Genomic DNA, 23,648 nt, shown 5'->3' on the forward strand with positions numbered 1-23,648 from the left:
TGCCCTTTAAATGACGGCGACTTGCATGTAAAGAGATCCGCGGTGTATGTAGATAAAAGCGTCTTATTATTCTAAGGTAATTAAAACAATACAGTTCATTATGTAGGGTCTTTATACACCACTGATAATATAGTTGTATATTATATTGCATTTTTGTCAAAAGATCCATCTAAAAGTACTACATTGCACCTTTAACATACAAATGACTCATAATTGCATTAGCAATCAGAGAATTAAGTAAATAATACTTTACCGTTAACATTGTGATTAGTGTTTAATTGACATTACACTTTTTTTAAAATATGCTCCTTTTCCAGCTCCCCTAGAGTTAAACACGTGATTCCCACTGCCTTGGAATCCACCCAGCTGATCCCCAGGTCTGGCGCTAGCACTTTTAGCATAGCTAAGCACAATACAACGAACCTGATTAGACCATTAGCATCGCGCTAAAAAACCCCAAAGAGTTTCGATATTATTTCGATTTAAAACTTGACTCTTCGGTAGTTACATCGTGTACTAAGACCGACGGAAAATTTAAAGTTGTGATTTTCTAGTCCGATGTGGCTTTGAACTATACTCTCATTCTGGCGTAATTATCAGTGACTTTGCATATGTAACATGGCTGCAGCAGGCGTAGTGATATTACGCACTGCCCGAAAATAGCCCCCTGCTATTGAAAGTAACCAAGGGGACTATTTTCGGGCAATTCGTAATATCACTACGCCTGCTGCAGCCATGTTACATATGCAAAGTCACTGATAATTACGCCAGTTTGAGAGTATAGTTCACAGCCATATCTGCCTAGAAAATTGCAGCCTTTAATTTTCCGTCGGTATTAGTACACAATGTAACTACAGAATAGTCAAGTTTTAGTAAAGTTTTTAAACTCTTTGGTTATTTTTTAGCTCTAATCAGATTCAACGTATTATGCTAAGCTATGCTAAAAGTGCTAGCGCCAGACCCGGAGATCAGCTGAATGGATTTCAAAATGGTAAGAATCAAATGTTTAACTCTAGGGGAGCTGGAAAGTCAGCATATTTTCAAAAAAAGTGGAATGTCCCTGTAAAGTAAGAAAGTTGCAAGCTGACCTACGTTTTTACTAGTCAAGTGTTATTCGAATACACTTGAATGACCTTTCTGTGGTAATTACACACATGGTGAAATAAGGCAGACGCAGAGTACATCAGTACCGCAATCTATTAAAACGACAATTGCTGAAAACAACTGCGCTGAGCTAAACGACAAACTCGTGAACCTTTGGCCAAGGAGAAGAGCGTTGATGGTTAAATTACCGATATAAGCTTCTCTCTCCGTCACCTCTAGCCCTCAACTCTGCTTACGCAGTAAAAAGCCCGTTACACTTCAATGCCGAAAAAAAATTAAAACCCACGATTACAGGGAAGAGCGTCTGATTGGTGTCCAATTCGCATGGTAAGATAGGCGTCGATTGGGTGATAACTCTTCCACGCCCAAGACTTCAGATGTAGTCGAGCGGGCTCGGGCTAAGTAAGGAAAGATTCATAGACTCTATTTGGAAATGTTGAAGAAGGACAAGGAGAAGTAGATGGAGTGGTAGTGGGAGAGAAAGACGAAGAGGAAGTGCCCATTAACGCACCCTCGTTCATCCTCATCTGGGTGTCTGTGTGCAGGAGACTGTAGAAATGTATTTCAGGGACATAAAAGATAAGAGAATGCTGACCTGGGATCTGCCCGCATTGTATATGTATAATTGTATAAAATTGGGGCTGCTTGGTTTTTATACTTTCACATTAAAAGTAGTGCTGGGCAAAGATTAATCGCGATTAATCGCATACAAAATAAAAGTGATTTTTGGCATAATATATGAGTATGTGCTGTGTGTAATTATTAGGTATAAATAAATACACACACATTCATGTATGTATTTAAGAAACATTTACATGTTTATATATATTTATTTATATTTGTATATATTCTATATTAAATATAAATTAAAAAAATGTATATATAAGTAAAACAATTCTGAAATGAATATATGAATGTGTGTGTGGTTAAATATACATAATAATAAGACACAGTACACGCACATATATTATGCCAAAAATCACTTTTATTTTGTATGCGATTAATCGCGATTAATCTTCGCCCAGCACTAATTAAAAGACAAAAGAAATGCACTACAAAAGTAGTCCAGTTCCACGTTCTCTATGAAACTTAGTAGTCAAATTAAAAACAATGCATTGTCGCTACATTTTATACCTTATTGCAGAATTCACTGCAAATATATGATGAAAATAGATATATCACACACCAATTTATTGATGGCACACTAAAATAAAGACATCAGCAGTATTTGGTTTTGCAGTGTAGACTCTTAAGTAACCCCGAAAATAAAGTTACCGCTGTAAAATCGTTTAAATCTCTTAAGTCTTGACAGCGAAAGTTCGGGAAGGGTACATCGGGAATAACTTTGCAAAGACAGAAGCGTGTAAGTGTGACAGTGCTGACCTCATGGTACGTATCCTCCAGCTCTCCGTCGTATATCCAGCGATACAGGAAGTTAAGAATAGGGTGGGACACCAGACCGAGGATGTGCTGGATCAATGCCCTCATGTGAGGGTCACCCGTCTTGCCGTACGCGTGTACGGCCGAGGCCAACTCCCCTCCTTTACGGCCTGGTAGACAGGGACATGGGTGAGAGAGAAACAAATCTTTGAGCTAAATGCAGCTTTTTGACTGGGAAATCTGATAGGGATTTAGGGCTTCACACTAGAAAGCCTTTGGGATGTGCTGGTTCGTAAAATAAAGCTTTTAGGGTCCAAATTACTTTTTGAGTTACAGAATTGTACGATTTAGATGATACTTAACCAATACCATGCAAGAGCTGCTATTTGTTTGCCTGTGCAGATCATTTTAAGCTTGTTGCACTCAAATTTTTAGGTTTAATCTACTTGAAATTACAACTATTTCTATATTCATACATTTTATAAATTATAAAAATAAAGTTGAAATAACTTAAGCTAATTACGTTGGCTTTCCAAAAGTCTTCAGACTGGTCTGACTTAGCGTGCTATCCCTTTTCTAACTGATGGGACTCAAACACTCCAAAATTCCCATTGACTTAACATTGCGACAAATTTTGATGGGTCATAGCTGTGAGCGAGAAATTTGTAGAAACGTGTGTGTTACCACATATGAGAAAGCTGGCAGGCACTGTAAGAACATACTTCACATTGTGTAAGCTGTACCCCTGGGGCGTAAGAACCAACCAAAATTCCCCATTGACTTATAAACGGGCAAGAAACATGCCCATATAAGGGAATAAAAACGTTCCAGATTGGTAATCTTCGCTTTAAAACGTCATAGTGAGAAGGGGGTGGGCTCATTTTATTCAGGTATCCAATCAGTCTCTCAGGATCACCCCAAAGCTATTAAGCCATGCCCCTAGCAACAATTTAGGGAACCCTGGTAACCGATCCCATAAAATGCCATTATAAAATGCCCAGATCGATATCTTTGCAGCACAGTGTCATAGAGACATGGGGGTGGGCTCATTTTACTCAGGCATCCAATCAGTCTCTAAGGATCCTTACAGAGGTATTAAGCCACGCCCCTAGCAACCAAATATGAGCACCACAGCAACACAAAATTCAAATTGTTATATCTTTAAATCTGAATGTCTGGGCGAAATAGGGGTTGGTTTATATCATTCATGCTGGCAAGCAGCATATGAAGTATAATCATTGACCACTGCCAAGCCACTGCCTAGCAACCAAATACAGTACACTAGCAACGGAATAAACAAAGCCTTATATCGCTGCAGCAGAACATCATGAAGACATAAGGGTTGGACCGTTTTACTTGTGGCTTGGAGTATAATCACTAGTGGATGCCAATTTTCTTCCTAGCAACCAAATGCAGTACCCTAGCAACCAGATAAACAAAGCCTTATATCTCTGCATCAGAACATCGTAGAGACACGGGGGTTGGACCGTTTTACTTGGGGATTGAAGTATAATCATTAGTGGATGCAAATTTTCTCCCTAGCAACCAAATACAGCACCCTATCAACCGAATAAACAAAGCCTTATATCTCTGCATCAGAACATCGTAGAGACACGGAGATTGGATCGTATCACTTGTGGCTTGGAGTTTTATCAATTTACTCCCTTGCAACCAAATACAGTACCCTAGCCATAGCATAAACAAAGCCTTATATCTCTGCATCAGAACATCGTAGATACATGCTAGCTTCATGCTAAATCATGCTAGCTTTATGTTAAATCATGCTAGCTTCATGCTAATCATGCTAGCATTATAATAAATCATGCTAGCGCTATGCTAAATCATGCTAACTTCATGTCAAATCATGCTAGCTTTATGTTAATCAATGCTAGCTCTATGCTAAATCATGCTAACTTCATGTCAAATCATGCTAGCTTCATGCTAAATCATGCTAACAGCCAGGTAAACTATTAAACTAAACTTCTATCAAACAGTATTACACGTTCAGGCCAGGCTTTGTCAAGCCAACATAAAGTTTGTCTACAAACTTTAGCATTTAGTTCAACTTAATTTTTATAATTTATAGCAACTCCTTACTAGTCAAGAAATTTTTAAGTTAAATAAACTTTTAATCTAAGTATTTTTTACACTGTATGTTTGAGATTTTATATAGGTTAGGATGTAGTCGTAAAAGGTAGCTGAATATGTAGAGAGCACGCTAAGTTTTGGAGTTGCTGACACCAAATAAAGTTTGCATCTGTCGCTAATGGAAACTAAAACAGCGTTTCAAGTTCATTGTTGCTGCAAATTCACATTATTCGTCACATCAGCCTGTTCGGCATCGATCTGGAGTCCCGGTTTTTCTCATCTAACCTTGGCAGTAGTCCACTAGGGCCGCCAGCGTTTTCAGTCGAACTTTGGGGTCGTAGGTCCACACCAGCAGCCTTCTCAGAGTCAAGCTGCTGTCGATGCCATCGCTTACGCCCTGATCATCCTCGACCTGCAGCTAAAAACACATAAACACCCTTATGATAGTGAATAACTGCTCAGGATCAATCACGCACATCCTCGGATGAGGCACGCTCACCTGTGCATGCAGCACAGACAGCAGTCTGTAATATTCCTTCAGCTCTTGATGCAAGGCAGCACAAAAACTCTGAGGACAAAGAAAGAAGAGAGACAAACAAATTTGTTTAATTTGCGTGAAATTCAAATATGTATTTATACAGTATATACAGATGGTTTCAACAGGCCCCCACCTGTCCAACCAGGCCAAACGCTCGGTCCAGGCTGTGCGAATCTGTGTATTTTCTGATTTTATTGTGGAGCCAGCCGAGTTCAGACAGTCTGCTGCTAGTATCTCTCAGAGACTTACACAGCGGCACCTATAAAACAAAACAGAGCAAAAATCAATTTGCTTATAAACTACATAAAGAACATGTAAAAGCTATTGATACTGACTGATGTTTTAGGAGTGTAGGGCAAGTTTGAACTTTAACATGTTTTGCACGGTTGTGAGACACATTTCAAATAAACAGTTTTAAAGGATTAGTCAATTTTCTTAAAAGAAAAATCCAGATAATTTACTCACCACCATGTCATCCAAAATGTTGATGTCTTTCTTTGTTCAGTCGAAAAGAAATTATGTTTTTTGAGGAAAACATTGCAGGATTTTTCAAATTTTAATGGACTTTAATAGAGCCCAACATTTAATACTCAACACTTAACAGTTTCTTTCAACGGAGTTTCAAAGGACCACCAACAATCCCAAACGAGGCATAAGGGTCTTATCTAGTGAAACGATTGTCATTTTTGACAAGAAAAACAACAAATATACACTTTCAAAGCACAACTCCTTGTCATGTAGATCCGGTCGTGATGCGCCAGCTGACCCCACGCAATACGTCATGACGTCAAGAGGTCACAGAGGACGAATGCGAAACTCCGCCCCAGTGTTTACAAGTGGTTGAAAGAGGACCGTTCCTACGTTGTTGTATGTCAACTGATACTACTAATTAATGTCTTTGTGGCAGTATATTGTTTAAAATGGTCCGCCAATGTGCGTTTTATATATGTAACACGTGACCTCCCTACGTCACTACGCATTTACGTTAGGTCACGCTGGACCGGACCCAGACGAAAAGTTGTGGTCCAAAAGTGTACATTTTTTATCCTTCTTGTCAAAAATGACAATCGCTCCGCTAGACAAGACCCTTATGCCTCGTTTGGGATTGTTTATAGTCCTTTGAAACTCCGTTGAAAAAACTGTTAAGTGTTGAGTTAAGTATTAAATGTTGGGCTCTATTAAAGTCCATTAAAATGAGCAAAATCCTGCAATGTTTTCCTCAAAAAACATAATTTCTTCTCGACTGAACAAAGAAAGACATCAACATTTTGGATGACATGGTGGTGAGTAAATTATCTGGATTTTTCTTTTAAGAAAATTGACTAATCCTTCAAGATCAGATCATACCGAAAGCATTACTTATTTTTAACCCAACCCAGCTTAAGTATTTTTTGTGTGATTTACTGTTACATAATATGATTCTACATAATGTAAAGAACATTCTTTTAAAATATAAACTTGAGTAAGGTCATGTCAAAGATTGAAATCAATGATTAAAATCAAATGTTGATACTCCAAATCGCATAATTGAATTACAATGAGACTGGATTTCACAAATAGAGTTACATTTTGGCTCTTCATGGGCTACATCAATCCTTTTTAACACTAAAACTCTTTTACAGTGTTGAACAAATGCCTATTGAAGCTGTTTAATGAAATGTTCACTTTTAAAGGTCACACAGATTCCTTTAAAGCAAACCGTTACGAAACAGACAACCAGTTCTTTCACATTTCTTTCGAACACATAAAGCGAGACAGACAGCTACTTCACATCCCATGCTCTGCAAATCCTGCGCTCGCTCGATTTCTGTTTCAGTAATGCAAAATAAGATATTAATAGATACAACAACTTTTATCTGCAGATTTTCTGGATAAGTTAGACCCACTGAAGTGTTTTGAAATATGCAGCTTTGTTTAATGTGTTGTTGTGTGTTCCACTTAAACAAGAAGTTATTTGTACTGGGTGGTTCCTTCATTTTTTATAATACACAATAGTATTTAGTTTACATCACAAACTGGAATCTGATGTGATGCTGAAGAGCAGAATGATGTCATAAAATCGTCGATTTGCAGACATATTGGTGTAATTGAGAGACTTAAGTTTTGATATAAAATGTTAATTCTGTCAATGTTTTGGAGCATACTATTTTACAGATACCTCCCTTAAAATCTCCCTGTAGTCAAGAATTGTATAATTTAAAACTCACTTTTTAAGCATATATAAAAGTTTTGCCTGTCACAGTAATTTTTCATGCTTTAAAAAAGCTTAAAAGTAACTCTACACCCTTGCTTCATGTAGTATTCTCGGATCTATAAATGAAGAGTTTGGTTCCAAAAAGCGATAAACAGCAGAGTTACCGCCCTTAATCAGTATTGTATCTGGTCAGTATTAAAAACTTTATTCTTCATTTTACGCAAAATCCAATATCCGCCGTGTTATTCTGTCATCTTTTATTCCAAACTGCGACAAACGCCTGTCCTCCTTCTCTGCAGAATGTAAAAAATCTGCTTAACCAATCACAGCGCACCATTCCACGCATACTTGTAAATAATAAGGGTGGCACTTTAAAAACACACGGAATCCTAGTTTTCATCATCTACTTTGTACTTTGTGATCAACAAACAAACAAACATACTAATTTTGATGGCATTGATAAACCTGTGGTGGTTTTCTGTGGCGGGGAAGAAACGTAAGCCATCAAAATTGAATAATGTACGTGAGAGGCATTCAGGCGAACACATTGCACATTGGCTTATGTCATGCAAACACATTGACCCCAGGGGATCTTATAAAAAACGTTTCAGTATTTTATTCGAAGTCAACGAAAATTGAGCAGGACTAAAACATTTTACAGCTAATCGCTGTCAAAAAAGTTCAGCGACGATGTCCGAAGAATGACAGCAGCAATGACAGTGTTCTTAATATGATAAAGTGTTTTGATTAATGCCATTAATGTATATTTTTTAATCCGTGTATACCACTAGTCAACTAAATAAATATAACATGGCAAAGATGAATGCACATTTATATATTGATATCGATTCAATAGATTTATAGCATTTTGCGGAAAAAAATAATCTGTTTTTATAATAAATCTTTGAAAATCAAATTATGGATTTGAATTTTTAATGTTATTATAAAGATGCTATGTGAAAGTTTGTAACAGTAAATAGTGGTTTTCATCTTGTCACTTTCTTGGTATAGAAAGATTTTACCCAAATTACCCAAATGGATTTATTGTGTTTTGGAACTGTTTAAATACGCTTATTAGTATCTACTCAATCCCACAGATATGAATATGCAAATTAGTCCCCACATCCACTTTTTCGCACCACCTCGGATCATAGATATATATCTAAATAGTGAGATGTCAAAATTATCTTTATTGAAAAACGAAATTGTCTTAAGCTGTATCACGCTAGGGACAAATACAGATATATTTACCAAAACTCAATATATCGCCCAGCCCTACCTAAGACTAACATATTCATAATAAAGACCAAAAACATAATTCTGATGAAAACGAAAGAATATATTTTGAGAAATGTTTGTAATCAAACCGATCAAGAGCCCATTTACTTCGATAGTAGGAAAAAATAATACTATGGAAGTGAATGGGGCTCATGAACGGTTTGTTTACAAACATTCCTTAAAATATCTTCCTTCATCTTTATCAGAATACAGAAATTTATACTGGTTTGTAACAACATGAGAGGAAATAAAGTCAGAATTTCATTTTTAACGGCATCATATCGCTGAACGGATTCAGTTGTACAGAACATCTTTTTAGTACTATATTTATACTGGTTTTATTTATTTGTTTTTTAGCTTTTTTGAGGTTTATAACAACATGAGAGTGAGTAATTGATGACAGAATTTTCATTTCTGGGTGACCTATCCCTTTAATGGGTACCAAACTAAATGATAATGTTAGTGTGTCAGGCCTCTGTAAATATCTGTGTATCTTTATAAGAGGCACATCGTCCTTTTCCAAACAAATGCTTCCAGCACTTGAATAGTGTCACTTAAAAAAAGGACACCTGATCGATGAGCTCTGATTCACGTCAACGTCTTCCGGGAATTGGAAAAGGGAAATAAAGGCCTGAGAGCCGTGAAGATCAAATGGATTCGTGTGGGCTTTGTGAGTTGTAGCCAGACCGAAGCGGCTGATGGTAAAATCAATGCTTTTACGTTTTCATAATGCACTTTCTGAAGTGACTACAGGTGGCCCTTACTTAACATGTTCTTGTTTAATGAGAACTCACTGTTATCAACTCAAACACATTACAAGCACATTTATGAGAAATGCTGTACAAGAATATTCTGTTCTTAATAACTTTAAAGTATCTCAAATGGGACTTCTTTTTTAACTTTTTGATTGAATGCAAAACTGAAATGGGAAAGTAAAAAAAAATTGTTACAGAATGTAAAACGGTAAGAAGCCATATAAAAGCTTTATACAGCAATAAATGTGCAAAGAGAATAAAAAATGCATTACAAGCCATTAATGATTGAGTGTTTTGATTTGCTATTCATTACGATCAACTTTACGGGACTTGTGAAAAAAGTCAGTTTGTTTTTAAGACCTGCTTTAAAAGAACAAGTAAATTTGACAAATCTTTAAGAAGATATGACAGGCATGTGTGCTTGTATGCGACACAGATAATTTAAAGGACCAGTGTGTAGATTTTTAGTGCCATCTAGCTGTGAGACTGCGAATTGCGACCAACGGCTCACCCCTCCATTTTAAAACGCATAGAGAAGCTACGGTAGCCATCACAGGACAAACACGCCATCATCTGAGACACTAGTGACAAAACTCACACTATAGTAGAGTTTGTCCATTAAGGCAGTGGTTCCCAAACTTTTTCAGCGTGCGGCCCCCCTTGTGTAAGGTACATTCCTTCGCGGCCCCCCAAAGAAAATTTGTGACAAAAAACTTTAATTTTAATAAAAAAAACATTAAATTATACAAAAAAGTAGTGCTTTTGGTTAGTAGCCTTCTTTTTTTAGATTTAACTCTTTCACCGCCAGCATTTTTCATGATTTTCACAAAAGTTTAATGCCTTCCAGAAAATGCTCCTTTTTAAATATATAAACATATAATATAGAAAATAAAAGAACAGACCCTCTGCTTTCAAACAAAAGAATCAGTTTCATCCTACCTTCATGTGTTCTGTTTTTATCACCTCTCAAATATGTGTAGGTTTCATCAAAAACAGCAAATTTTGAGCAAAAAGCTGAGATAATTCAATTTTTGTGAAGGACTTCTGATAGAGATCAGATGCAGAGTGATCTTTAAAACATACACGGACTTACAGCTGTTTGCCCTAGGGCAATACTTCCGTTACAGAAGAGCGCCACCTGGTGGATAATAGCGGTATTGCAGATTGACGAGATATCTCGTCAATGGCGGGGAAAGAGTTAATTACACAGAATTCATGATAAATTAATGTATTTCATAAAATGTCATGAAACTAGGCCCCCCCTGGCACCATCTCGCGGCCCCCAGTTTGAAAACCACTGCATTAAGGGTTACTGTAAAAACATTGCGGTACGAAATGGAGGACTCCAAGTAAGGGGACCTGCGGCGTATGTAGATAAAACGTCTCTAAGGTAATAAAAACAATACAGATCCTTTTAAAAGTCCCACATTGCACCTTTAAATACAAAAGAAAGATTAAAAGGCTAATAAAGAGGTTTTAAATCTTCACCTTTGGATCAATTTTGTAGCTATTCTCCTGGCTGGACATCTTGATGAACTTTCCATCAATCCCTTGGAAAACATAAAGAAGGTCCCGTACCAGAGCGGCTTCCCCGATCTCAGCTGCCCAGAGGAAGAAAAAATAAAGTGAACGTTTTAATGAAAGCGCTGTAAAGTTCACACTCGTATATATGTCGCAAGAGTGAAGGGAAAGGTGCTGTGCGGCCAACTGCTTTGGAAACCCTTTTCAGGCCTCTGAAATGTGTATTAATTCAGCTTCATTCTCATCGGGGCGAGACGATCTCATAAGAACAAAAATGCTATTTAAAAAACGCCATCCTAAAATTTATTGTAAAACGTGAAGTAAAATGAGTATGTTTCCTTTATTTGTACTATGCAAAACCCATGTCATTGACTTATGATACATTTATTTTGTATAATTTACAGACCTCTCTGCACACATTTTGTCACTTATTATACTAATACTTGAAATTAATTACTCATGAGCACAATATTTTAAGGTAGATAATAAGTAATAAACGACCTAGTTTTGAACAGCCTTAGAACATAACCCAAAAATAAGAAATACAATCCAAACCTCTTTCTTTTTAAGCTTAATCGAAACTCGGCTATCAACATTGTCAAGTTTTTAGGGTTTTGGTTTTATGTACCCTATACTCGTAAACTCACCGTTGCCATCTCCATCCCTCCTTGGCTTTTGTGGGGGTTTGGGAGCGGGGCAGGCAGAGGGCCCGCTAGGTGGGCGAGGGGCACCGGCTGCCCCAGAAGGCGAACTTGAGACTGGAAGAGTCCAGGCCAGACGAGACCCTCTCATGGACTCGCCGACTACCTGTGAACCAGGTCTAAAAAACAACAACAAAAGAAATGCACATACAGAAAGTTATGAAATTTCCTATAAATGAAGATAAACGCCATTTTAAAAAAACGAGTTACCGCCAAAATCAGTATTGTATCATGTCAGTATTTAAAAGAAAATTCTTAATTTTATGCATAATCCAATATCCACTGTGTTATTCTGTCATCTTTTCTACCTTTTATCCCAAAACGCAATAAACGCCAGTCCTCCTCCTCTGCAGAATGCAATAAATCCGCTCCACAAATCACAGCGCACTATTCCACGCATTGTAAACAACAATGTTGGTGTGTTGAATACACACAAAATCCTAATTTTCCTCATCTACTTTGTACTTCGTGATCAACAAACAAACAAAAATAATACTTTTGATAGCATTGATAAATCTGTTGAGGTTTTCTGTGACGGGAAAGAAACGTAAGCTATCAACATCTAATATTTTATGCAAGAGACACTTGGGAGACAGAAAAATGCCGGCTGTTGCTTGTTCTCCTGACAGCAGCATCAAGCTTCTGTCAAGGCAACACATTGACAACAGAGGATCTTATGAAATTTCCATTATTTTACTTGAAACCAACAAAAAATCAAGCAGGACCAAAACGTTTTACAGCTGATCGCTGTCAAAGAGGTTTAGCGACGACAGCCAAAGTATAACAGCAGCAATGACAGCGTTCTTAATATGACAATGTAAGAGTTTTTGATTAATGCTAGTCAACTAAATGAATATAACATGACAAAGATGAATGCACATTTATATGATTCAATAGATTTATAGCATTTTGGGAGAAAAAACTTTTTTGGTGGAAAAAAATAATCAGTTTTTATAATAAATCTTTGAAAATCAAATTAAGGATTTGATTTTTTTATGTTTTTATAACCTAAAGATGCTATGTGAAAGTTTGTAACAGAAAATAGTGGTTTTCATTGTGTCACTTTCTTGGTATAGAAAATAAGTTTGTACCGAAATTAGTCAAAATGGATTTATTGCATTTTGGAACCAAACTATTCAAATATATGATATCTTTGTTTAAATCAGCAAAATGGCATGAAGGTCTGTTGTAGTTTTGAAAGTTTGGGAAAATACTCTTTTACTGTACATTACCACTTTAACTGCTATGTTATTCAGGCGAAACCTTGAAAGCCATTATCAATGCCTGTGGGAGATCACTAATGACCTTGTAATGGTGAGTTTTATAAGCAAATAATGACATTGAGGTCGAGACACTTTAATGATGCTGTTTGTTCAACAGATTTACTGTGAAATGGATCCAGCAATCAATTAATTCACGGCTTTGCCTACATGACCGTATTTAAAACATCTTAAGTGCTGCAGGTGCTAGATACGGCATTAATAATAGATGGGTAATGCAGGAGTCCACTTAAATATGTTAGAAAAACAGCAATATCACAAAACACATATAAAAATACATTAATAAAACTGAAGGTAAGACTAAGCGAAACAAAGCAAGCTTAAAGGAACAGTATGTAAGAAATGTATATCAATTAATCATAAAATTGCCCTGATATGTCACTAGACATTAACAAATAATTTTCATTTTAAATACTTATACCACTGACAACAGTGGTCCGGCCAGGATATTGTCATTTAAAAAGTGGAGTTGCAGCCCTCAACTGATGTTTATGTTGTCAGTTGTGAGATTGCAGTACCAGTTCTAGCCACAAGTTTTGTGATTGCAGTACCAGTTTTAACCACAATCCTACATACTGTTCCTTTAAATATACGTCTTTATTTATACGTTGTTTTAGGATCCAACTTGCAAATATTGTTTGACTAATAATTGTCTAAAAAGAGAGACATTGAAGTGTCAATTTATTTGGGAAACATTTTTAGACATTCTAACTTCATTTGACCTATAAATAGACATTGATCTTTAATTGTGATGGAGATGTTATCAAGTCAAATGTCAAATTCCCTGACTAAAAAGCTGAATTTTCATGACCAATTTCTGACAAGCCGTTAGCCTGATAATGTAGTGTACACCGTGAGTTTATAAAAAATAGCTTAAAATGCATGAAATGAATAAACAATGCCAATAAACAACTGCTTAGCTTGTAGTTTAACTTGAAATCAGTGAAGGCTCGAAAATGGCATTCCTTATGTCACAACTTAAAGGTGCAGTGTGTAAATTTTAAATCTAGTGGTGAAGTTGCGAATTGCAACCAACGGCTCAGTCCACTGCCCAACTCTTGCTTTTGAAATGCATAAAGAAGCTACGATAGCCACCACCAAACAAACCTTAGTAAAAAGGTTTGTCCATTAAGGGCTTCTGTAGAAAGATGGCAGCACAAAATGGCAACTTCCATTTAAGGGGACCCTCGGTGTATGTAGTAGAGGTCTTCACGGGTCCACTTAGATCCGAAAACCCGAGGTCCGACCCGAGACCCGATCGGGTTCGGGTCTTAAAGTTTCACATGTGCCTCGGACACGGGTCGGGTACAATAATAGCGGCATCGGGTCTCGGGTCATTTAAAAATGAATGTTTTTTTTCTGAACGGACCCGAGAAGACCCGAACTCTCTCGCCTGTGTGCGTCAATGTCCTTTTCAAACCTCTCATCTGTTTGCCAAGAGCGCTTGCGACATTGTGTGGTTGTCGGAAGGTTCATTTTCGTTGAGACAAACATGTCAGTCAATTATAAATGTACATTTTAGCGGTTACGTTGGTGTCATCATCAGATAACAAAGTAAAACGAATGGAGCAGCTCGCCAAATTGTTTGCAAGGCCACCGGAGTTTCTTTCTGTCTGACTGTTGCGCGTGGGTCTGCAGAATGCACACACGTCAGTGCCATTTACGTTCGGTTCCAGTCGGGTTAAAAAAAAAATTTCACTAGTTCAGGTCGGACTCGGGTCTAATTTTCTCGGGTTTGTCTCAGGTCGGGTCTTTCTTTAAAAACTGTTTATTTATGCACGTCGGGTTCGGGTATGAAGTGATTAGGGTCATTTCGGGTCGGGTACATTTCTTTGGACCCGAGAAGACCTCTAGTATGTAGATAAAAATGTCTCATTCTAATGTTATAAAAACATAACGGTTTATTTTAACAGGTCTTTATACATCATTGATAATATAGTTTTGTATATTATTTTGCATTTCTTTCAAGAGATCCTTCTAAAAATTACACACTGCACCTTTAACAAGTGGATTACATTTTAAAATTTAAAGCGACAAACAATATCCCTGATATTTCATGACATGGTGAAATTCCCTGACTTTCAATGTCTGGAATATACTTTTTAAAATTCCATGATATTCCAGAAACTCCATGACCAATGGGAACCCGGTTTTATAGTTACAAAGGGTAAAACACTGTAATATTTTTAACCCACCAGTCCATATCACTGTCACTCACCCGGTAAGCAGAGATGGAGGTGTCGGGCCTGGCCCGTTGATGGAGAACACTCCCATACTGCTGATCCCGCTGGTGGCCATACTGGAGTTATGGGCAGCTGCGGAGCGCTCAGGGTAACTAAGTGGGAGGCTCTGAGGACGGGCGTAGTAGAACGGTGTGGAGTGGACATCGCGCGGCAAAGCCTGAGCGAATAGAGCTCCATAACTACCTGCCTGTGGAGAGAAATGAGGATTTGACCTCTTGGCATATTCTGCAAAGCAGCTGTCTATTAAGTTGATAGCATTATTCAAACAAACAAACTTATTTTTATTGTCTATTTAAAATGACTAGATAACTTGAATCAGTGTTTACTTACCCCGAAAATTAAAATTCCGACATTATTTTCTTACTCTCATGTTGTTGCAGACCTGTATAAATTTCTTTGTTCTGATGACCAGAAAGTAAGATAATTTGAGGACTATTTGTAACCAAACCGATCAAAAGAATAAAGGAATAAAGAATACTATGGAAGTCAAGGGTGTTTCTGATCGGTTTGGTTATAAACATTCCTCAAGTTATCTTTTTTTGTGTTTATCAGAACAAAGACATTTATACAGGTTTGTAACAACATGAGAGTAAATAATGTCAGAAATTGTATTATTGAGTAAAATATGCCATTAATTTAAATCATTAATGTCATTCATTGAATGTAATATATTAATATTTAAAAATTAAATACAAATAAATCATATTTAATAATAAATTTAATTGAAATTAAAGTAGGGTGCTAGACATTCGTTATTGCTAGAAATTAAGAAATGATTTGAGAAATTTTAATTGATAGGCATCAATGAATATTTGTATTATGGGATAGTTCACCCAAAAATTTAAAATCTGTCATCATTTCTTTACCCCTCTTGTTGTTCTAAACCTGTATGAGTTTATTTGTCCTAGTGAACACCAAAGAAGATATTTTGATAAATAATGGTTAGTACACAATTGATGGTACCCATTGACTTCCATAGTAGGAAAAACAAATACAATGGATGTCAATGGGTATCGCCAACTGTGCTTCTTCTATGCTCAACAGAATAAAAAACACAAACTGGGAGAAATTATGAAATAATTTTTGGGTGAACTATTCCTCTAAATCCAATGCTGAAGTAAATAATCAGTTGAATTTTTTTTATTATATCACTGTTAATTTTTTTAGCTGGAAAAGGCTGAAGAAAATTCCATACAGGCACTCGGCTGGACGGCTTTACTGGGTCCTCACAGAGGCTGAGCAGGAGATACAAGATGGACCATCTATTTTTCAACACGCCCTGTTTATCACAAACATAAATACATCAACATAAATGCATCATGCTTTTCATACTGTCTTAACTAGTTATGTATTCTTCGGTAGTTAACACAGGTTAATATTTAGTAGTTAATTGATTGTTTAACCGCTATGATCTGACCTGAGTTTGAAGCTTTCTGTGCAACTCAGAAAAAAGAGCAGCGTCTGCCTCTCTTCGCTGTTTCAACACTAAAACAAATAAGCAAATAAACATAAACAGTTAATGTATATTTGAACAACACTATATTAAATAATTGGGAATTTTACTAGACTTTAACAATGATTTTGCTGACATAAGTTAATGATGTACAAGGTACCACAAATTAACAACAACAACAATATTACTATTTTACAGGATTTATTGATTCTGTGTTCATGTTTAATTATGAATGAACTTGTTCATTGTTAATTCATGTCTTTTAACTTGAACTTGTAAACATTAACAAATGTTAAAAATAACACTATTTAATATTAATCAGTGGTGTTAAAATAGTGATCTCTGTTTTATTGCATTAATTAATGTTAACCAAAAACTTCACCCGCTGTTATTGACAGTCAATAGATTATATGTTTCAAAGTGCCTAATGCACAGAATGTTAGATGAATGTAAGGCCCTACATTTGCTCTTGAATAACACAAGGGATTCACATTACTCACATTCTTTTTTTATTTTTTCAGACACTAGAAACTCATCCCGTTCAATGGTGGGTGCGTAATTACTCCCAATGACTCGCACGGCGTACTGGAACTGATGGGCCACGTCAGCTAAGAACAATGGCAGAATGTTCACAAAAACAGATTCACAAACAAGCACGCACAAAAAAATCAATTCATAAAAGATCTGAAAAGTGCAGTACAAAATAACGCAACATATTTAAAACAAATAAAGCACTCTGCAACCTAACCATAGACACACTGTTAATATCAACTTTGTTAATTTTATTGTTATCAAAATCAAAGTCAAAAACTTTGGACACGCCTACTCTTTCTGTAGCATAAATATTATACAGTAATAGTGGTCACTAAATAAAAAAATGCACAAATAGAGGTACAAGAATTAACCAGTGACCTACAAATGTGTACAAAAGAAAACTATAATACAGCAGCAGTCTTTTACAAGTCTGCACTCTCTCTGGGCATTCACTTAACCAACTTCAAGAGATGCATCCTGAGATGCTTTCTAAACACTACTGGACAAATACACTCACCTAAAGGATTATTAGGAACACCTGTTAAATTTCTCATTAATGCAATGGTGTAATGGTGTGGGGGATGTTTTCTTGGCACACTTTAGGCCCCTTAGTGCCAATTGGGCATTGTTTAAATGCCACGCCCTATCTGAGCATTGTTTCTGACCATGTCCATACCTTTATGACCACCATGTACCCATCCTCTGATGGCTACTTCCAGCAGGATAATGCACCATGTCACAAAGCTCGAATCATTTCAAATTGGTTTTCAAATTGGTTTGAAACACTAAAATGGCCCCCACTGTCACCAGATCTAAACCAAATAGAGCATCTTTGGGTTGTGGTGGATGGGGAGCTTCGTGCCCTAGATGTGCATCCCACAAATCTCCATCAACTGCAAGATGCTATCCTATCAATATGGGCCAACATTTCTAAAGAATGCTTTCAGCACCTTGTTGAATCAATGCCACGTAAAATTAAGGGAGTTCTGAAGACGAAAGGGGTCAAACACAGTATTAGTATGGTGTTCCTAATAATCCTTTAGGTGAGTGTATATGCTGGTTTTGGTTGCAACTTACTATAACAATTTAAAATGTAACTCTGTAAACAAACAAATGGAGTATGGACACAATTCATATGTGTCTACAAAGCTAATCACAAGCCTATAGTTTAGGGTATTGTGTTGCTCTATGATATGGATTCTACAAATGTTACATATTCATGAATTCTATCTTTGCATCTTTGTAAAAGCATCACTTATATTCTGCATATGTGTTTATGTGTACTTAAATTATTCAATAAATACTGTATTTGTTCCATTTAACGGGAAAGTAGCAGTTTTAAAGACACAAGGTTTTAATCCGACAGTGACAATATGCATAATATACATAACAAGATGAGTCCAACCCATTCACACAGTGGCACTTTTTGAGAAGAAAATGGGAAAAGAAAAAAATTCATGTCTATGACCACCAATTCCTCCCTTTTTTTAGTTATATAAGGTTAAAATACATATTTTGCGAGTAATTTGGCTAAGATTTACTACAATGTGATTCCAAAACTTTTTTTCTTATATGGCAGCAATATACTGTAAAACCGATATACCGGGTAGAGAGTGAAAAATACCTTAATATGAATTTTATCATATCACCCACCCCTACTATAGATCAAATGTTTTTAAGACACAGAGAAACCTGTCAAGCATGTCCAAACTTTTGAATGGTAACGTTATAGTCGAAGCATTATAAGCAAAATGAACATTCTGGTACCTAGCCATCAATCATTTAGTCAATAACAGATCTACAGCAAGAACCAAATGGTATAATCTGATTATATAATAAATGCATTAATGTTTCTAAAAACTGAGGATCATATTCCTTCATGCCTGCCTCTACTTCTTTCACGTAGCCTACATGTGAATTATTGCACAGGTGTAACAAAAAGCTAAATGTCTTTATCTGACTTATGTTTTAGTGGACACGCTGAGAGGTTATCCTGTGATCATTGACCTCATACGTCAGACAACCTGATAAACGATGGAGGGGAGAACGAATAACAACACTAACGTCTAATATCTCATGTTTTTCTAAAAGAGCTTCGGTTTGAAACATTATAGGGCCCGGTTGAACCAAGGGCCCGGTGATATTTATAATTTTAGCGATCCTCTTCCAGTCTACACCATCTCATCAGTGGATACTGACTCTCCATTGCAAAGCATCACATTACAATGACCATTTACAAGGAAACAAACCACATTATTACAGCCCAGTCCATCATTAAACAACACAAGCACGTCTCACCAGCTGTTTGACAGTGATCAGTGAAGTAAATTAGATGTGATGTGTCTCATTACCTTCACTCTTGCCCGTTATCTTACAGCACAGACTCTGCAGAAGCACGTTGGGTGATTTCTGATCAAGCGCAGCCATGGCTTACTAATATATCCTCCCGTGCGGTCAAAATCGGTGTCGGCGGTGCACTATTATCCGCTGTCGTTTTTTCTCCGATGGGTTTCAGCTCCTGGCAACCGAAGCGCCATTTTAACGGAACCCGCCGAAAAGCCGCCACAGTCGGACAGTGAACGGGAAACACAGCAGCGGCACGCAGCGAAAACACACCCGACTGGAAACCGTGTCTTCGGAAAACGTTCCTATCTGTAGTCGTTCATAATAATAATGTATAAAATCAAACTATACGTCTATTTATTTGACTTCATTAATTACAAAAATATCGTACATAACTAGCACCTAAAGCGTGAAATTTCCGGCTTTGATATTGTTTTAAATGCATGAATAGTGCCAGATACTACAAAACTTCTATAAGAACAAATGAAAACAAATTAATTTGACCAGTAAAACAGAAGTATTTGTTTACTCTTTCTTAACAATATTAACAATCTTAATAATACTTGTCCTTAAATTTTTCTTATCTATTATATATAATAACTGGAATCACCAGGTTTTTCCACATGATATAATGTTCCCTTTTAAATTATACATTAAAGTACAAAACAATACTACAATACAAGAAACAATACTACAATTTCAGAGCTAGGGGAGCAAGGGATAAAGAAGTGGAAAAATCATATCCACAAAGAATATGACAAATGCTCCCATTTGTCTTGGTTAAGTGGTCGACCATGCCATCAGCCATACCGGCGTTGCTTGTGACTGATTGGCAGTAAATGGACTGGGAGTAAACAGAAGGGAGGCTAAAAATGCACCGTGGGCGGGTGGGTGTAACACTCCAAAGTGCGCATGCGCTTGTGATGTCACCGGCGCAAGCAGACAGGCAGTCGCGAGGGCTTTACTACACCGAGCAAGAGAGTGAGTACGCCAGTACACCATAGTACAGCCCGATGGGACGCATGACAAGTGTCCGGTCCCTTATATATTAGAGCAAACCCTTTTTTCCAACCATCACACTGTGTATAGGTACCACCGAAACGTGACATTATGACAGCGATTGGACTTTATATAGTAGGCTGTTTCATTTCAATAGGGGATCATTAAATGCAATCATCGTGTAGGACAGTCAGTTGTCAAGCCTGAAGGAAACAGACAGACGACAGTCATGGATCAGAGAGTTGGCAGAATGATCAGCTAGCGTTTTATATCACCATTTCGTCAAGACCAGAGGAGAAACGGAAGACCGCGCACCTGGACCAGAATGGATTTCAGCACCATTCGGAGCCTCATCACCAGATACGTGAGTAGCAGCGCTACAGTGTCGATCGTTCTCGCCAACTTGTTGGTCTGGTTTTCTTCATTTGGCGGGGTTGCAGGTTTAATTGTTTATTCGTTGCCGGTTTTTGCGCAGGATGGAGATGTTGTATAAAAATTAGTATTTTTTATCCGTCCACAAGACGTGGGCGCATCACGTTGCGCCTCCTTAAAATCACCACGAGCTGTTAGAAATAGCACAGTGACCGGCCGGCATTTACAGTAACTTGTCAACGCGTTTTGATAAATTCAAAGTTGACACCGATGTTCACTTTGGTTTGATTACAGCGTATGTAATCAATATTACAGACTATGTAATATTTGAATGCATAATGACACAACTGGCTCACGGTCGAGAATCACAGATATATCTTATGACAGATGAAATGTCAAAACTGGCCTCAATAAATGTAATTGTCGTATTGCGCATGCGCGGACAGGTGTGTGTGATTTAAACCGATGCGAAATTTTGTGCAGAAATGCTGTTAACGTTAATCCTTTTCAACAAAACCCAGAATTACACGTTATTCCTTACAAAAATTAACCACAATTTTAAAGTTTAACTATGGAATTGTTGTGAAACCATAGTTAACACGAATTACTATCGTCAGATTACATTAACCACAGTGTTACCATGCTATTTATGGTACAATTATGGTAATACAGATGGCAATCAATCCGCCAAAAAATACATTGTTAATTTTCCCAAGAGTATTGTGTGTGAGTAACAATGAATTACGAATCTCGTCACATTCCATCAGAAACAATGTAGCATTGTTTGTAATTGTGACTATACGTTGCTCTATTACGTAATCCAGACGTTATATTATGCGCGCATCATGTATATTACATTACATATTTGCTTTTAAACCACTTTGACAAGAGTATATACTACACCAAATGTGCAAGCTGTTGCGTGTTTAAAAAAAGAGATTTGCCCAGTAATTGGAGTTAGGAATTAAAGTGTACCAATAAGTTTGTCAAATACAAGAGAGTTTTTATACTTAATATATCATTTAGCAGTGGGATGGGTTCCAGCCCTTCCCCGAGCCTGCAAAGAATATTCAGGTTCATGGATGGATAAATAATTTGGCTGTTATACAAATCTATAACAATATAGAGCCAATGGTTGTGCAGCCGAACATTGGACGTTACGTGTGCTTTGAACCTAATGTAGAGTTTATGTGTAAGAATTGGAATATTTGAACGAATACGGGATTTGCAATCGGATTACTGTTTAAATAGTTTTGCTGATATTTATTATACAGGAAAAGTTGCCTATGATGTCACTGTAAAGCTAAATTACTACATTTTGATTTTTAAAATTGTTGCCGGGTTGGTAAGAAAGCCTGTGAATTCAGTCCCCCGTCACCGAAGGCCAAATGAATCTGTTATTGGGCTGTCTGTCGCCATAACCAAGCAGACACGCAAACAGATGAGCAAAATCTCTCGCTACGTCTAGACAGTCGGTAGAATACCTGATGAAAAGATGAAGAGGAATATGAGATGTCTGTGTGTGTTATGTTTGCTTACCACAGTTTTACTGTAATCCATATCACGTGAGAAGGGATCATTATTAAGGTGACACAAGAGTCAGTGTGAGAGATTTTCAGACCGGTTGATGGTTACCAGCCATATCAGTCCAGTTCTGTGTGTATCCAAAATATTAGATCTATAGAACTAATCATCTCTTTCTTTTTCTGTTAAAAAACTAGCTTAACTATATAACAATACTAGTAAACATTTGAAGTGGATCAAAACCTTTCATAAAAGATGTCTTAGGACAACTTTGATTTTAAACCTTTTTGATCCACTTGACCAGTGTGCTTAAAATACAAATATTTTTCTTCCTACATATAAACATATTTACAAATAAAATATGTTACCTTATAAGACAAATGAAATGTTGGCAGGGTAAATAAACTTTAAAGAAAAAAATACAACAATAATCTCATGTGTTGAGCCCTGCACATAAGGCAAAGTTGATTTGAAAATGTCGCTCAACTTTGCATTCGTGAGGCTTAAGGTCAACACACTATTTGTCATGCAAAGCGATCAAATGCAAGTCATTCGAAATAAATTCATCCTGAGGTAAAGTTTTATCATTTTAGTAAAGTTACAGAAGTCAGTTTCGCTTGGAATCAAGGGCTTTGTTTATTCTTCCCTAACCGATCATTTATAGAGGGCTGTGTCATGAGATTGGGCTCAGCGTGGTTGTCACATGAATGTATGTGTGTGTGCGTGTGATTGCCTGTGAAAAGCGCAGTCCACCCCCTGCCTCCCCACTGCTTTTTGATCTAATGTGTGGTAATGCAGTATGGCAGATGATGAGTGGATGCAGTATGGCAGATGAGAGGATAGATTGAGCGAAAAGCGATAAGAGGAGAAAAGCATGGAGAATGAGACGGGTCCCTGTGTGGTTTTGACCGGCCCAGACAACAGAGGAAGTGACTTCGGAGTCATTTGTTGTTTTGCTCTTAACTGCCTCCACCTATAGTAGCTCGCACTTCTTTAATGCTTGCAGAGATGGATCTGCCAAATGGCCATTTTAGATGTAGGGAGATGCATGTGAAATGGAAATTTGAGATCTGTTTTAAATTGCAAAGTTTATCTTTTGTTTTGCACCAAAAGAAAGTAAGATAGAAGTCTTCAAAGTACTGTTTGCAATTCGTTAAATTAGCATTTAAGCCTGTCAGGGCTATTCTTGCATTGTATGTAATGTATTTTCTCATGTAGTGAAAATGATATATGGCAAACTACGGTTACATGAAACCAAATAATCTGTTTATAATCGTATTCATGGCTCAATCGGATTAAAAGGCTTTCATGTAAACATCTTAATCAATACAATTGAGATTG

General features: G+C 37.0%; 2 protein-coding genes across 8 annotated transcripts in view; one reads left to right on the forward strand and one right to left on the reverse strand.

Moving 5' to 3' along the window:
- The window catches only part of tubgcp3 (tubulin gamma complex component 3), a 28,175-nt gene extending 8,481 nt beyond the window's left edge, over positions 1-19,694 (reverse strand). Inside the window, exons 1-11 of the mRNA XM_073861290.1 lie at positions 19,421-19,694; positions 17,036-17,143; positions 16,500-16,567; positions 16,278-16,361; positions 15,058-15,269; positions 11,506-11,678; positions 10,826-10,938; positions 5,244-5,369; positions 5,072-5,140; positions 4,858-4,990; positions 2,488-2,654 (exon numbers count right to left, since the gene is read on the reverse strand). Coding sequence (XP_073717391.1) covers positions 2,488-2,654; positions 4,858-4,990; positions 5,072-5,140; positions 5,244-5,369; positions 10,826-10,938; positions 11,506-11,678; positions 15,058-15,269; positions 16,278-16,361; positions 16,500-16,567; positions 17,036-17,143; positions 19,421-19,496 — 1,329 coding nt within the window. The 5' untranslated portion in view covers positions 19,497-19,694. The remainder of the gene's footprint in view (positions 1-2,487; positions 2,655-4,857; positions 4,991-5,071; positions 5,141-5,243; positions 5,370-10,825; positions 10,939-11,505; positions 11,679-15,057; positions 15,270-16,277; positions 16,362-16,499; positions 16,568-17,035; positions 17,144-19,420) is intronic.
- Positions 19,695-20,385: 691 nt separating this feature from the next.
- Positions 20,386-23,648, forward strand: part of atp11a (ATPase phospholipid transporting 11A) — a 93,317-nt gene continuing 90,054 nt past the window's right edge. For all 7 annotated transcript variants that reach the window (XM_073861294.1, XM_073861299.1, XM_073861306.1 and 4 more), the window contains exon 1: positions 20,386-20,775. In XM_073861294.1, the coding sequence (XP_073717395.1) occupies positions 20,737-20,775 (39 nt within the window). In that variant the 5' untranslated portion in view covers positions 20,386-20,736. The remainder of the gene's footprint in view (positions 20,776-23,648) is intronic.

This window comes from Misgurnus anguillicaudatus, chromosome 3 (assembly GCF_027580225.2).
Source record: "Misgurnus anguillicaudatus chromosome 3, ASM2758022v2, whole genome shotgun sequence".
NCBI lineage: Eukaryota > Metazoa > Chordata > Actinopteri > Cypriniformes > Cobitidae > Misgurnus > Misgurnus anguillicaudatus.